The sequence below is a fragment of the Camelina sativa genome, chromosome 11 (assembly GCF_000633955.1).
Source record: "Camelina sativa cultivar DH55 chromosome 11, Cs, whole genome shotgun sequence".
Taxonomy (NCBI): domain Eukaryota; kingdom Viridiplantae; phylum Streptophyta; class Magnoliopsida; order Brassicales; family Brassicaceae; genus Camelina; species Camelina sativa.
This window is the reverse complement of record NC_025695.1, coordinates 42,655,321-42,670,634: the sequence shown is the minus strand read 5'-3', so window position 1 is coordinate 42,670,634 and position 15,314 is coordinate 42,655,321. Positions and strand designations below refer to the sequence as shown.

The 15,314-nt window shown below is 35.0% G+C and overlaps 3 protein-coding genes across 6 annotated transcripts in view; 1 reads left to right on the top strand and 2 right to left on the bottom strand.

Moving 5' to 3' along the window:
- LOC104726041 (GTP-binding nuclear protein Ran1A-like) lies at window positions 2,156–4,272 on the top strand. The gene is made up of 8 exons (XM_019232104.1): window positions 2,156–2,287; window positions 2,348–2,474; window positions 2,587–2,710; window positions 2,934–3,023; window positions 3,142–3,405; window positions 3,504–3,586; window positions 4,011–4,104; window positions 4,185–4,272. The coding sequence occupies exons 1-8, from the start codon at window positions 2,156–2,158 to the stop codon at window positions 4,270–4,272; spliced, it is 1,002 nt and encodes a 333-aa protein (XP_019087649.1).
- Window positions 5,819–9,395, bottom strand: LOC104726040 (dihydrolipoyllysine-residue succinyltransferase component of 2-oxoglutarate dehydrogenase complex 1, mitochondrial). The gene is made up of 15 exons (XM_010444807.2): window positions 9,260–9,395; window positions 8,930–8,997; window positions 8,747–8,821; window positions 8,559–8,607; window positions 8,438–8,456; window positions 8,284–8,351; window positions 7,956–8,030; window positions 7,802–7,857; window positions 7,646–7,690; window positions 7,308–7,565; window positions 7,092–7,186; window positions 6,882–6,972; window positions 6,682–6,792; window positions 6,388–6,582; window positions 5,819–6,304 (listed from the first exon to the last, which is right to left on the bottom strand). The coding sequence occupies exons 2-15, from the start codon at window positions 8,981–8,983 to the stop codon at window positions 6,113–6,115; spliced, it is 1,383 nt and encodes a 460-aa protein (XP_010443109.1). The 5' UTR covers window positions 8,984–8,997; window positions 9,260–9,395; the 3' UTR covers window positions 5,819–6,112.
- The window catches only part of LOC104726039, a 5,314-nt gene continuing 982 nt past the window's right edge, over window positions 10,983–15,314 (bottom strand). Inside the window, exons 2-14 of one of the 4 annotated variants that reach the window (XM_010444803.2) lie at window positions 15,094–15,134; window positions 14,519–14,719; window positions 14,287–14,384; window positions 13,843–14,057; window positions 13,590–13,771; window positions 13,095–13,430; window positions 12,945–13,009; window positions 12,635–12,683; window positions 12,380–12,515; window positions 12,154–12,238; window positions 12,002–12,071; window positions 11,659–11,799; window positions 10,983–11,454 (exon numbers count right to left, since the gene is read on the bottom strand). In XM_010444803.2, the coding sequence (XP_010443105.1) occupies window positions 11,167–11,454; window positions 11,659–11,799; window positions 12,002–12,071; window positions 12,154–12,238; window positions 12,380–12,515; window positions 12,635–12,683; window positions 12,945–13,009; window positions 13,095–13,430; window positions 13,590–13,771; window positions 13,843–14,057; window positions 14,287–14,384; window positions 14,519–14,719; window positions 15,094–15,134 (1,907 nt within the window). In that variant the 3' untranslated portion in view covers window positions 10,983–11,166. The remainder of the gene's footprint in view (window positions 11,455–11,658; window positions 11,800–12,001; window positions 12,072–12,153; window positions 12,239–12,379; window positions 12,516–12,634; window positions 12,684–12,944; window positions 13,010–13,094; window positions 13,431–13,589; window positions 13,772–13,842; window positions 14,058–14,286; window positions 14,385–14,518; window positions 14,720–15,093; window positions 15,135–15,314) is intronic. The other 3 variants (XM_010444805.2, XM_010444804.2, XM_010444806.2) reach the window with 3 other exon arrangements.

The window sequence follows — 15,314 nt, the reverse complement described above, 5'->3', positions numbered from 1 at the left end:
TTTATGGGGTCTATAACCAAAGTTGGCGTTTACTTTCTACACACTAAGCAAAGTTTGGTATTTCCTGACCAAGTTCATTCACGTTGACTTTTAATTGATCTCAATTCTCTAGGTCGATGCCCTTTCATTAATTAGTAATTAATAATCAAAGTCGTCCCAGTTTCGAATTTTTTTATATGTATTCGTTATAACTTTGTTGTTTTATAACTTGTCTTTTACTCAAACAAGGTATAGTTCTTAATCAAACTTGTTTTCCATGTTACTATAAGTAACCAAACAGATTTCATCAAGTCAAACCTGTTAACAAATTTAGAAGATCGATACCCTCGATCTAAAGTTATTTGAATGTTCGACATACTTTCTAACTAGAACATTTCGTCATTAAGATTTTGAAATCAAAAGAGATAATGGAAAAGTAATCACACGTTTGATTCCTGACTAAATGAATGATATCTTAATCAAACACCGTACAAAGCAAAGAAAACTATCTAGAGAAAAGTAGGTTTTAAGTGTCCCACTCAATGTCCAAAAGGTTTCTGGTGAATCATCGGTGGTGAACAATGACTCTATGTGGATGTCAAAATGACCTCATGCATCAAATGATCGAAGTCAAAACATCGATCTTATTTATAGATAAGCAAAAAGAGAGTAAACCACATCAATCTTTTTTTTTCAAGATAAAAGAAGGTTTGGTGACAACTGTTAAATTCATCAAAAACTACAATTACACGAGACAACACTGATGATTTTTTTTTGGGTTGCCAGAATAAGGTAGAGCCATTGTAAATGAATTATATATATATATATAGAATTAAAATTTAAAAGGTTGACTTTAGAAAAGGTGGAAGTGTTGTCGTTGGCACACACACTCACTACACCATATACACACCATCTTTAGTCACCTTTTTTACAAAAAAATATAGTTTTGTTCATCTTTCATGTATTCCACTTGGAATGCATAAGTAGGTGTATAAACCCTAACCTTATCCATTTCAACTTCTAATCCCATTTTACATATCATTAATATGAACAAAAGCTAATACTGCCAAAAGAAAATGGCCAAATTTTCTTTCTAACTACGAAACCTAATACTACATATATTTAATATTTCTCTATGGTTGTTAATTTGTTATGCTCTTCTCTGTGTATGCTGTACATTATTTAGTTAGTAATTTAACAAGATATCTAACTGTTTATATATAAAATAAATATTCACACTGTTAAGTAACGTTCATAGAAGCATCTCATATAAATCAAACTAATAAAATTATTCGAGGATTCTTCTTAATACCGATATTTTTCCTCAAACAATCAATTTCCAAAACACTGTGCATGCACCACATCCCCATCCACCACCACCAAAATTATATAACCTAAAAAACATTTTTCTTTCACTTCCTGAAACTAACATGTAATATTGGGCCACATTATCTAGGCCCATTTATAAGCCCTTTCAACAAGCATCTTTCTTGGGTGTGTTATGTTAGCATTAAACGACAACGTTTAGTATAATGATTAAGTTATCTTTTTGGGAGTTATATGTTAGCATTAATAGGCTTTTTGTTTTTATTTATATATATATATATATATATTACATGTATTTATATTATATATATATATATATATACTTCCATTTAATGTTTTCTTTTTTATCACTAAATTATAAATATTAACATAGATTTCCAAGCTTTCATTTAATTTTTGCCATACTATATGATAGATTTTTTTCTTTCAAATAAATTTTACAAAATTGAAAATTTTATATCATGCTTAGTTTTATATTGATATTTTATTTATCTTTCCATATATTCTTTTCCTAATATGTTCTTATTTATGTTATAATTAAATTAATGTAGCAAAACATCGCCTATAAATAGGGAGGTAAATAAATATATAAGAGATTTCCCTGATATAACACCAAATTATCTCTTTCTTATTTTAAAATCTAAATATTTATTTATGTTATAATCATATATAGTTTAAAGTAAAGTTTGTCTAAAAATAGTGAGGAAAATAAATATACAAGGTAAATCTCTTTTACATTACTTAATAGTGATTATAATTTAAGATAACAACACTATCCTCTTATTAATGTTATATATGACATAAACATAAATAATTTAATACAAATTTTCGTCTAAAAATAGAGTAGGAAATGATTTATAAATATATCTCCCATACACCTCCACCTAACATCAAAATATCAAATCATCATAGGTTTTACTCTTTCTCTCTAGCTCTCTCGTGCTTCCCAAAAGATGGTGAGAAATTCATCATCCCTTTGTTTGTATCTTTGTTATCTTTTCTTTTTTTCTCTTGTCTGAATTCGTTGTGTTGTTTGTTTCAGGCTTTATCTAACCAGCAAAATGTCGAGTGTCCAACCTTCAAGCTTCTCATTGTTGGTGATGCGAGAACCGGGAAAACCACCTTGGTCAAGAGGCATCTGACTGGTGAATTTGAGCAGAACTATGAACGTAAGTATTTATATAGATTGGTAATGAATGCAAACAAACAATGCCTAAGGTCATGTGACTCATGTCTCTACTTCATTTTGATGTTGATCTTCTAAAATTTTGGACGTTATAGCTACTGTCGGTGTGGAGGTTCAGCCTTTAGATTTCTTCACTAACCGTGGCAAGATCCGTTTTGAATGCTGGGATACTGCTGGACAAGAGAAATATCGTGGTCTTAAGGATGCACACTATAGTAAGTTATAGAAGTCTCCTACGATCACTTCTTGGTTTATATATGTTTTAACTAACATTAATTAATTTGTGTATAATGATATATCCAAATAACCGTAGTTCTATGATCTTGACAATTATTTATGATATTTCCCTGTTCGTAAATTTGGTCGATCTTGATTTGGCCTTGGTCAGTTGCGTCGATCTTTCAATAAATGGAAATGTAACCTTTATTTTATCATCTTGCAGCGTCCAAGGTCAATGTGCGATAATCATGTTTGATGTCAGATCACGGATCACATACTATAACGTTGATACATGGTACCGTGATCTCCGAAGGTACAAGAAACTTGTTGTTTTTTGAAAATATATTAATTTTTGCATGATTGTGTGTTTATATCCTTGAACAAGAATGAACTCAAAATTATAATGTGGGATTTGAATATATATCAAACAGGGCGTGTGGAAACATCCCCATTGTTCTGTGTGGTAACAAAGTTGAAGGGCCCCATAGAGAAATCAAGGCGAAGCAAATTGAGTTCCACAGGCATAAGGGTCTGCAGTACTATGAGATATCTACAAAGAACAATAGCGATTTTGAGAAACCCTTTTTGTATCTTGCTAGAAGACTTGCTGGAGATGAAAAGCTTTGCTTTGTGGAGTCACCAGCACTTGCTCCACCAGAACCGCACATTGACTTTGACATTGATGCTCAGAACATGTAAGTATACAGCTAGCTTATGAGATCTATGTTTTAGAGAGCGTTGTTTGTTTGTTTGGGGTACCTTTTTGATTTATCTTGTTTAAGTGCATTTGCAGGATTGAAGCTGAGCTCGTAAAAGCGGCAAGTCAGCCAGTCCCTGATGATGATGAGTCCCTGCCCTTTCAATATAAAAGACAAAGTCTTCTCGATTAATTGTCGTTTTAGCTTTGAGTCATGTGTAATAATAATAATAATAAAAACATGTCATTAAGAGATCAATTTATCCGGTGTCTAGCTGAACCCTTCTCGTTTTGGCAATGGTTTGAGTCTTGCATGTTCTTGTGGAATATATATGTAAGAATGAGATTGTGACTATATTTTAAATATATTCATTTCAACCTAAAAACTTTTCATATATTCTTAATATGTTTGTACAATATATATATATATATATATATATATATATATATATATATATATATATATATATATATATATTGTTAATCTAAATGACAGGTGGTTAGTATAAATTATTAGATTTACCAACATAAAAGGAGAACAATATAGTGTATATGGTATGGAGATATACATTAATCAGATTGTATGTTTGTCTAAATCTATAGGAGTGTCAAAAGAGCAAACTATTGGTGTGCAGTCCCACATAACAATTCTAGCTGGATTTGGTGCTCCCTTTCTGAAGCTGAAACCATTGGTCAGGTCTCTAATTCGATGTGACATTGGCGATGGTCTTACAGCCAGTTTTGGTTTGATAATTGGTCTTCCCTTGGAACTCTCAGAGACTTCATGGGTCCAAATGGTTCTCTTCAGCTAGGTATTCCTATGGATGCTGTGGTTGCAGACGCTTGCACTAGTCAAAGGATGTAGACTACCCTCCAGCAGATCTATAAACCCTTCAGTTGCTATTTTGCGGAATGAGATGCTTAACATAACAGCTCCAAATGTGTCCAGAGGCCATGATACTTATTACTGGGAGGCTAGTAATTAACGAGTCCTCTACTCTTTTTTCCACCAAGAAAACCTGGAACCATCTCAGACCTTCGGATGAAACGAAACCTTGGGCCAAAGCGGTTTGGTTCAAACACGCATGCTTTCAACTTCTGGATTGCAAATTTAGATCGTTTGCCTGTCAAAGCAAGACTCCTGAACTGGGGGATGCACATCACCTCTGAATGTCTCTTCTGCAACTCCCAGGTAGAAACTCGAGATCATCTCTTACTTCACTGTCCTTTCGCAGAAGAGGTTTGGATTCTAGTCATGACCCGTCTTGGACAGCATCCTTGCGTCTTTGTAAACTGGTACATGCTGATCTCTTTCTTGGTTTTTGTCATAATCTCCAAAGCTCTCATCCACACTAAAAGGTTTAGCTGTTCAAGCTACCATCTATATGTTGTGGAAGGAAAGGAACCACAAGATCCATGAAGGTATTGCCTCTACCACCTCTGCAATCTTCTCTCAGATTGATCGTAGTATAAGGGGCACTCTACTCGCTCGTCTCCACCGTAAAGGTTGTGGACGTCTGCTATCCCATTGGTTCGCTCATGGCTACTAGTATCTTCTAGCAACTCTGATTCCTATGGCTGTTTTATTACTTTTTTGGTCATCGTTATTCCCTGGTTCTTTACCCCTAAATTTTGTACTAAATATTGTTCCTTTTGGTAATATAATTCACATTTTATAGGAGTGTTTCTATTCTTCTAGTGTAGTCTAACCTATGAGGAATCTGTTAGTTAATTACCGTCTTCCTACTAATAACATGATCTTACAAGTGTTTTCTTAGATTCTTTAACTGCCACACATGAGTAATCCTGAGTAATGCACGTGCATGTGGAATCAAACCACTAAATAGAAGAGATAAAAGTTGTTTCTATTGACACAAATGTAAGACTAGAGTTTTCCATTTTTGGTTTTTGCTTTGGTGATTTGGGTGATATTATGATTATATATTGGTCATGAGATGTAAAACTTAAGAATCAGCATACAAAATAACAAAAATATATTTGTCCTGGTCCTTATTCGTGTAGCTTGCTGCTTTGAAATCGTCAATGTCCATGTCCTTCGCACAACCCAAAAGCAAGTCTCAAAGACTTGCGATGAACACCGGACGACGTACGTATGTCATTTACAACATTGCGATTCCCATGAGAAATATGCATTACTATTTGGTCAAATTTTAGTCATTGTATAACTTTTGGTATGTCGTTAATTATTCCAAGTAAACATATCAGGTGAGGTCTCATACTTGTAATTATATTATGTTTTTTTATCTATACATATGTAATAATTGGCTAAACTGATACGAACAAGAAATCTTTGGGATAATCCCCAACAAGCATTTTCATTTGTCTCATTGAACTTTGAAATATAAACTACACGGAAACGTAACCCATATACTTCGCATCACATCATGAACTCCATGGAAATGAAAAATCATTTTAACCCAACAAATTATCAGTGGCATTATTTTTTAAAGTCAAAATTGTAACATTTTGTTCAAACTGTGAATATTTTTTTATATAAAAAGAACTCAATACACCGATGCTTTCCTCGCCCGGCAAAAACTCTTGGAACTATAAAGAAACTCCCAAAAAGGTTTTGTATTTTTTGTCAAAGCATCATTTGAAGATTGCAATATCTGTAACGGTTTACCTGAAAGGAAACTGGTAAAAAGACAGGAACTTATGATTACTTTCGTCTCCGATCTTTCTCAAATGTCGAGGAGAAGCCTCTGGGGATCTTCCACAACATCCTTGATACGGCGCAAGAAATACACAGCCTCTCTTCCATCAATTAGCCTGTGGTCGTAAGTCAGCGCGACATACATCATTGGCCTCGGTACTACGCTTCCTCCCACAACCATTGGACGTTGCACAATCGAATGCATTCCAAGAATAGCAGACTACATATGATAAGATTTTTTTTGCAATTAGTAAGGAAATACATACGACGTTGGTTTTTAGTATCGAGAGGATAGAACTGAACCTGAGGAGGGTTGATGATTGGAGTGCTTATGAGACTTCCATAGACACCACCATTTGATACTGTGAACGATCCTCCTGCCATCTCGTCGATTGATATGGTTCCTTCATTAGCCTTCTTAGCAAGACCGTTTATCGTTTTCTCTATGTCAGCAAAGTTCATTTTGTCAGCACCTCTTATGACTGGAACCACGAGACCCTGGGATACAATACACAGAGAAGAGGAATCATTTAATATGACCCCAAAAGTTTAAGATGATATAATGTTTCAATGATTGGAAGGGTTGCGGAAACTAACCTTAGAGGTACCAACAGCGATACTGATATCCACATAGTCTCTGTAAATGATGTCATCTCCGTCGATAACTGCATTTACTACTGGTTGATGCTGGAGGGCACTGACAGCAGCCTGAAACAAACAGTTAAAGAAGATTACTTAAGCGGTTGAGTTTTGATATGTTATTTTAGTTCAGGAAATTTTTCAGTTTTTAAGCATACTTTAATGAAACCAGACATAAGACCCAACTTCACTCCATGCTTTTCAAAAAATGCATCCTTGTATTGAGATCGGAGCTTCATCAGATTAGTCCTGCATGAGGATGGAAAATTTTGTTGGTGAACTGAAAGTTCGGTAATAACATGTGCAGAGAATTGCAAAATGATAAAGACTGAGGACATATCAACATGAAGTTGTTAACTTTAACTCACATATCAACTTCATTGAAAGTTGTCAGCAAAGCGAAAGTGTTTTGAGAGTCTTTCAACCTAGTTGCTACTCGTTTGCGAAGTCTTGTCATAGGAACCTGCAATGTTGTTAGGTAGCATATCATCAAATCATATGCACGTCAAAAAAAAAATTATTTTCATAGAGAAAAACACACAAAACATTATGTAAGTAAAGAAAAAATATCATAGTTTGCATACCCGTCTTTCCCTATCCTTAGGAGGAAGCTGCGGTTCTTTGGCTGACTGTTTTGGTGGCGGTGGCGGTGATGGTGCCTTAGGTTTCTCAGCAACTTTAGTAGTTTCAACTTTGGGCTTCTCAGCAGGAGTAGAAGGCTTGGGAGCAGGTTTCTCTGGTATCTTTTCTGAGGGTGCAACATGAGACACAGCATCCGCAGACGTAGAAATTATAGCAACTTTGTTTCCCGGTTCTACAGTATCTCCTTCCTTGACTAGAAACTGCATAAGAGGAACAACTAATTGGGCATAGGAATACAGGAGAAGAAGCACAGGAACAAGAAAGGACACAAATATTTTACCTCTTGGATAACACCACTTGCTGGGCTAGCAATATCTATTGTAACCTAAAACACAGAGATAAATCAAACACTAGTATTAGGAAAGCTACACCAGCTACCGGCCAACATCTACAGGAAAAAAACATTGAAGACAATAAACAAGTAACTGTTTGATACCTTGTCAGTTTCAATTTGTGCAATAGCCTCATCAGCCTCTACTCTGTCACCAGGCTCTGCAAGAAGAATTTTAGAAGCACAGACAAAAGAAATATTAGATACATAAAAGCACAGGAAGGAAACAAGCAAGAAGATAATACAAAGAAAAGCATACTCTTCAGAAAAGTGGCTAGGGTTCCATCTGTGATTGATTCACCCATGTGAGGCACAACAGCTTCCACGACATCCCCTTCAATCACATATAAAAGAGACTGTCAAACAAGCCTAGAACTACAGAATCAAAAGAGTAAAACCCAATTGAGCCACACGATTCAAAAGAATCTGAACGAGAAATGAAATGGACATTGTAGGTTAGAAGAATATAAATGTATTGATGGTGCAGTTACTAAAGGTCACTTGGCTAAGCCACTGGTGTTCCAAAACATGGGAAGAAAACGAAATAACTTGACATAAAGGAAAATTTCCATCTGGAGCAATCATACCACTATCAGATGAGAAGGGCCTGACCCATCTTTGCAGGGGTGTGCCTTGGTACCCGCTGAAAATAGTCCTACACAATATAATACTTTCAACGAAAATGGTGGGAGATTTGAGTCTTATAGTCTATAAATGAACAAAAAGACTAAGCTTCCTAACCTTGAGCACTCTGAACACCCTGGAAAGAATGCAAATAGAGAGAACAATCATCAAATAAACAAGCCTCCATTAACCGAAAATGTAAAATTACAAAAAACAAAACCAAGGTTGTAATAATAACCTGGACAGGAACGGTGATGAAAGCTACTAGCATGGTTTCCACAAAATACCTTGTTAATGGAAGAAACATAAAAGATCACAAATATACAACTGGTTTAAAAACATCTGATTCATGAATAAAGAAGAATCAACTGAAGTGTCCCCAAACATAAAACAAACATGAATCATGTATATAAACAAAGATAGTACCTGTGTAGCTGAAACAGAATGAAAACTTTGAGCAGAAGCTGCAACACGTGACGATTGCAGCGATTTTCCCAATCCCTGAAACAGAAACAGAGACAGAGACAGAGACAGAGAGATCAATTCAACAAAACTACCACATCGGAGAAAAATAGAAAAAAAAATGGTATCCAAATCAAAAACACTAACCGAAACAGAAGAGCCTCTAGTGGAAGCTCTCCTAATAACAGCACGCAACATCATCGCACCAGATCTCTCTGCATCGTTTCACAAAAAAAATAGACGTCGGTGAGATTCAAACACTCGCAAATCGTAAACGAAACAAGACAAATCATCGGAAAATGAAGTATATGTTAATCACTCGACAATACTATTCTCAAAATCAGAAATCCCAAAATCCTAATGGCTGCGATAGCTTTTCAATCGAACTATTTCAAACTCAGATTCGTAAATTTTCGCAACACGATTTTTAAAACAGCAAAAACGAAAATGAAATCAAGAGAAATCGAGAAATCTAACCGAAGAGGCCGTGTGGAGAAGAAACTTGAGCGCCGAATGAGAGCAAGTTAGGGTTTGCAGAAAAAAATTGAACGAGGAGAGAGAGAGAGAGAGGAGGAAGCTGGAGAAAAGCATATGACCTTTCTCAGCTTTGAGCAAGTCACACGAATATGGCAATTTCACAGTATTGTACACGTGTCTTTTTTCCTTTTTCCTTTGATTTAAAACGAATAATAATATTGATATTGATTCATTGATAGATACACAGGATAATAAGATCTACAATTAATTAATTATTACTATACTCTTCTAATAAATCTGGGGCTCTTGAACGCGACGCCGTTTCAATAACAGCAAACCGTTCATGGGCCCAATAGCCCATATTACCCAAGTGAATTGTTTATCAAAAAACGGCGACGTTTGAACCTTACTTTTTGAGTTTGATGTTTCCCTTGACTGTTTTTACTTTTTACATAATCTGAAAGCTTTTCACTGAGTTTCACATCTTATTCATTTCTATTTCCATCATATTTTATTTTTTCTTGAGCAATGCTTTAAGTGAGATAAAATTTACAGTTACCAACCAATTGATCAACTTAACACACAACCTAAATAATAGTAAAATCATATTACTTTAGTTATAAATTAAATAAATAATTATATTTTTACTTTAGGTTTGTTTATTAGGTTCCCGCTTATGTTTTAATTGAATAAATGTTATCATTGTGTACTAATGACCATCCCAAGTTTGTTTTTTTTTTTCTTTCTTTCTTTCTTTCTTTGATTTATTGTTATAATTCTATGATTTCTCCAGATTTAAACAATAGAAGTGGGAAAAAAACCAAAACTCTATCAAACTGATAAAACAAAGGTTTGTGTAAACCAAATCCTGAAAAAAGTAAACAATTTTACGTTAGTGTTTAATTAGTGATAAAGTGTTTTCATATATTATTTATGAAACATATCAAAAACTAGTTTGAAATTTTAGTGATAAGTTGCTTTCATCGACGCATGTTTTATTTGATTAAGGCTGCAAATGGTCGTCTCAATATAAATTATTGAAAATTAGTAAGGGTGAAAATAGTTGTACAATTTGAGATGAATAATGGGTTGCAAAACATTATTCATTTTAAATTTTCACCATTTGAGTTAAAGATATTGAAAAACTAATTAAACTTATTTAACTAAAAAAGTTGAAAAAACAGAAAAAATAATAAGAGAATATTGTTAAACTCATTCAGTCACTATTTAGCAAATGAATAAGTTGAATGATCGTTCTTTTCGATTTAGTTTTTTCAACCCTTCAATCATAGACATCCATTTGAACCATAAGTTGAATTGTTTTTAGACTCACCAAAAATTTAGATGAACAAATTGAACACTTATTCTTTATAATTTGTTCACTTTTTTAGTTTTTAAAGTTGAATGGGCTGAACCTTTTTAAAAAACTCTTTGATCTCAAATGATGAAATATTAGTTAAATGTTCATTAAGCTCTTACAACTTGGTATTTTGTGTCAACCATTTGCGGTCTAAAAAATGTTTTATTGTTTCTTTTTGAAAAAAAAATTACAAAACTTTGTGGATTTGTCACATTTTTTTCAAAATTGCTCTGGAGGGAGGTCAACGCTTTTCTCCATAGTCACAAAAGTCAAATTTTGATAGTTATTTTTAGCAAAGTATCATTTAACTTCCCTTTTCTATATCCTACTTGGTTAACATTTAACAAACTCAAAACTTATACATCATATACATTCATTTCCATTTATTTCCATTTCACCATATTAAATTTCCCTTCAGAAATGTTTTAAATGAGATAACTTTACAGTTTGATCAACTTAACCACCTAATGACCGAGAAAAGCAAAAACAAAAAACCTGAGAAATTTACTCAAAACCAGATGAAACAAATCAAATAAATAGGAAGAGTTCAGACAAGAGTCACATTTTCAGGTCTAGGAGGTCTCTTTCCAAACAGAGACGACTTGCCATCAAAAAGACTAGAGAATGATTGGCGCGGGCTAGGTTCGGTGCTTTTCTGTTCAGTTTCTGATGGAACTCTTGTCTGCTTTCGTTCTTTACTACCACGAAAGATGAAACCGAGCCGCTTAAACCGGCGTTTCGTTTCGCTCCCACTTGATGGCGAATCCTCCGGTTGTTTCATTGATCTCAAAACTTCTTCTGGACGTAATAACATTGTTTCCACTGTCTCGTACACCTATTAAGACCAACACACACACACACACAAACCACTTCTTTAGTTTCTATTTTGATTCTACAAGTTAAACGCAATTAGAATGTATGTTACTTTGTCATCTGATAAAACGTTATTAATTCTAATTAGTGATAGCTGCATCTTTATTTTGAGGTTTCCAAGCATGTTTATATGTTTTTGAATCTGTGCACAGCTATAGTAAAGTACCTGGCAGAGATCATCAAGCTTATCGGTCCATGCGCCTCCCTGACAAATAGCAACCACATAATCCTTGCATTCGAAGAAAAGCTTTGACAAGTCATCGTTTGTCGCTACAACTGGCTCCACTATAACAAAGCCCAGGGAAAGCTGAAAATTTAAGAACCAATCCAATCGTCAAAGTGTTGTTTACAGCTAAAATCCTAACTTTTTAATCAACGACATCTGTTTAACATAGCGCAAGTTAGAGAATTTGTTATTTGTAATTTATCAGTTTCCTGGAGATCAAAGAACCTAGTTCTAAGAAAATACGACAACATGAATTTAGGGATTCGAGTGGTTACAAACTTACTAGTGAAACAAACAGCTGCTCAAAAAGTTCAGCAGCTGGAATGTCTTCCAAAGAATTCAAGATTCCTTCTCTGTTATGAGCAACGGACAAGATCTCCATGAGTGAACAAATACAGTTACTACATTTAAGATGACATATTTATTGAAACTTACACAGCTAAATCTTCATCAAAGAGAGGTGCTTGTTTAACAGCAGGCAGTGGTTTAGCTGTTTCCCACAGCTCACGCCATAAATTACCTAATAATATATAAAAGAAAAAGTTGGGAAGACTAGTTGAGAACACGACTTGAAAGATTAAAGTTATGGTGTAACCACAGAGAGAAACTGGGTCACGGGTAAATCACGAGAGCAAGACAAATATATGAGAAAAAGCCGAACCTTCTTTCTGCATCCGGGTACTTAATTGACCTGGAACGGGTGAAGAGTCATCACCAGACAAGTTATCATTTTCAGTCCAGTCCGGTGGAGAGTGCCATCTCACAAAATCTTCCAAAATACAGCCAGGATTTGCTGCCTAATAGAGAGGTACAGATCTAAATCAATTTCATACCAGCTACAATTTTGTTTCCTTATATGAGTGCTTATATTCTTATTTCCTAACATCAATAAAGAGTATTCATTTTTAATAATCACCTTGAAAGCTTGCATGTCAGACAAGAGTTGAGAACATCCAGCCCCCATGCTGAACCATAAGAAAGACAACAATCCAATCTATCAAGATAATTCGATATCTGAAAAATGTCTGAATATTAATGAATGGAATAAAAATTATTAAGCCAGATTACACGTCTATTATTTCTCATCTACACACTGTTCCTGGTCTTTCAGTTACCAATTTAAAATATAATAGCAGATTGACTAACTTTCACAACCCATAGGGTAAATATTGCTGTGGCATATAAATTTTATATTAAACTATGATAAAATAAATGATTGCACTGACCTCCCTGTCCGAAGTACTAATTCCTCTGTTTCTCTAATAAGATCTTCCGTCAACAGCGGACCTTCCTACATGGATATAAACACTAAGACTTCAGACTTTCAGATAGAGAAGGTAGCTACAGTTTTATCAACTGTGACGGAAGTTACGAACCTGTGTTACTGGGGAATACACAGGTTCACCAGTTTCCAACATTGTTAAGTTCTCAAATTGGTGGTTAACGCCCAGGCGGAGTAAGAGTTCCCCAGAGTTACTTTTAGCATACAAAAGAGAAGCCGGAGAACCCATTGCTTCTGAAACGCCTAACTCTTGATTGGCTTGCCTCATTACCGCATCTAATGCTTCGGAAGCAGCTAAGCAGTGTGCTTTCCTGGCAAGACAGCAGTTTATAACCTGTAACCATTGGTGCAGTAGGCAACTTTTCAAATCTGGATTCTTGTCCAAAGGTATCCATGGTATGTGTTTCTCTTCATCCCAAAATCTTCTCAACTGCGCGTCCAGATTATTTGAGAGAAATTATTAAAAGAGCTACAATACGTCACATTGTGTTGTAGTGACTTATCAAAGGACGTTAACATACAGAGTGAACTATCCACTAAGAAAAGTGAAGAAAGAACTAAAATGAAAGGTTTGCAACACAAAACTTACTTCATCAACCACCCTGCACCAGAACAAAGCCATTCTCCTTGGTGTTGTAAAACTTCCAATTACTTCAGCTAGCTTAACAACAAAGCTACTAGGGGGAGCAGCATGAAGATCTTTTGCGAAAGATGCTTTGTTGGTAGGAGACTCCAAATCAGAGACAATCTTTCTGCTGAGGAAGCTACTATCTGTAGAATATTTGCCAAGTGGGAAGATAAATAGCTGTAACTCGAATATAGTTTGATGAAAAAGAAAATACCTCTATGTAAGGCAATCCTACCCGCATTAAACAAGGCATTTACTAGAGAAACAAGTTTTTCCTCATCTCCTGAATCAAAACCAAGCTTATCCTCTTTTTCACCAAGAACCAACGATTTCACTGCAGAGAGGCTCAAGCCACTCCTCTCCTTCACTGGTGATGAACTTCCAGACGATGCAACAAAGTCTTTCACAGTCTTAGCCCTTTTTCCCGCTCTGGAAAAACGAAGTCATAAGGTAATAATGAGAAAAGCAGCGCGGAGCATTGCAAAATGCTTTAGCCAGAGAATACATATATTGGTGAACACATATACTACAACCTCAGGGATTACTACAAATTCAAACCTCAGTGGGTATATAACTGAATCTTTTGGGAAAAAAAATTCGTCAGAAACTACATGAAGTAGAAAGAGGGAAAGATCTAAACTTGTGTATCAAGACTCACTCGATTGCTGCAGCCAGCTGCTTCACAACCGATGCTGGAGGAATGCTGTTCACATCAACGGCATTTAAAGATTCTACCAAGAAGCCGACATCAGATGCCTAGAAGTTGGTGTTCAAAGATAAAAATAATATAAACACAGAGAAGCAAATAAAGTATTGACTACAGGGAAATAGCATGCTTTGAGAATGCTTGAAGCAGCAAAAGCGATCTGAAAAGGAGGACCAGTTAATACCTTGGCTTCTTGATCTTGCTTCGCTTTAAGAATAAACAAATTCTCGTCATAAAAAGGAGCAGCCATGGTTGAATCCTCAGCCTTCTCTTGATCTTCAACTTCTTTCCTCCCAATTCTCAAGTTTTTAAGTTTGTTTTGCCACTCTTGCTTTTTCCTAATATGTGCAGCTCTCCATCCCTGGGGCTTCACTTCATTCTCCTCCTGTTCCCAACATTTCCAATTAGCATAAACAATATATTAAAAAAAGTACCTATGGTCACTCAACATTCTCATAGCATTCCATCAACTTCAGAAGCGCAAAGAAAATTTCAACACCTATACACATCTAACAGTATCCAAAACGGTTCAAGTAAACAGCTTTTTTTCTTATCATCACCCCAAAATGGTTAATGAGGAACAAAAGTGAGTAGCTTTCTACATCTCAAAATCCCAAATCCTTTAAATTGTGTATATTAATCACTCCTATTCACAGTTTCCCCAGAATTTGTTTTATAAAATCGAATCTGTTATTCTAATCTAATTGCGCAAGATGAAATGATTCCATAAAATGTGTGTATCTGTGCAAAGAACCTAACCTTAGAGTCATTCTCATTCCTTGCTGATTGCTTCTCCTCCTCTTCAACAATTCCAATTCAAAAAAATCAAATAAAAATCACCAGAACAAAAAAAAATAAAAATAAAAAAAAAAGAATTGAATTTGACTCTACAAAGAAAAAGAAAAAAAACACAGAAATAGGATTCGAATTTGACGAGAGAGAAGAACCCCAAAAATAGAATTCGAATTAAATCCAAAAAG

Coding starts and splice junctions, on each gene's coding strand:
- LOC104726040 (XM_010444807.2), bottom strand. CDS start 8,983: ATGATGTTGCGTGCTGTTATTAGGAGAGCTTCCACTAGAGGCTCTTCT. Junction 6,583..6,681: donor TCGCTGTTGGTACCTCTAAG/GTTAGTTTCCGC, acceptor ATTGTATCCCAG/GGTCTCGTGGTTCCAGTCAT. Junction 6,305..6,387: donor CAATCATCAACCCTCCTCAG/GTTCAGTTCTAT, acceptor TATCATATGTAG/TCTGCTATTCTTGGAATGCA.
- LOC104726041 (XM_019232104.1), top strand. CDS start 2,156: ATGATTTATAAATATATCTCCCATACACCTCCACCTAACATCAAAATA. Junction 2,711..2,933: donor AAGGATGCACACTATAGTAA/GTTATAGAAGTC, acceptor ATCATCTTGCAG/CGTCCAAGGTCAATGTGCGA. Junction 3,406..3,503: donor GACATTGATGCTCAGAACAT/GTAAGTATACAG, acceptor GTGCATTTGCAG/GATTGAAGCTGAGCTCGTAA.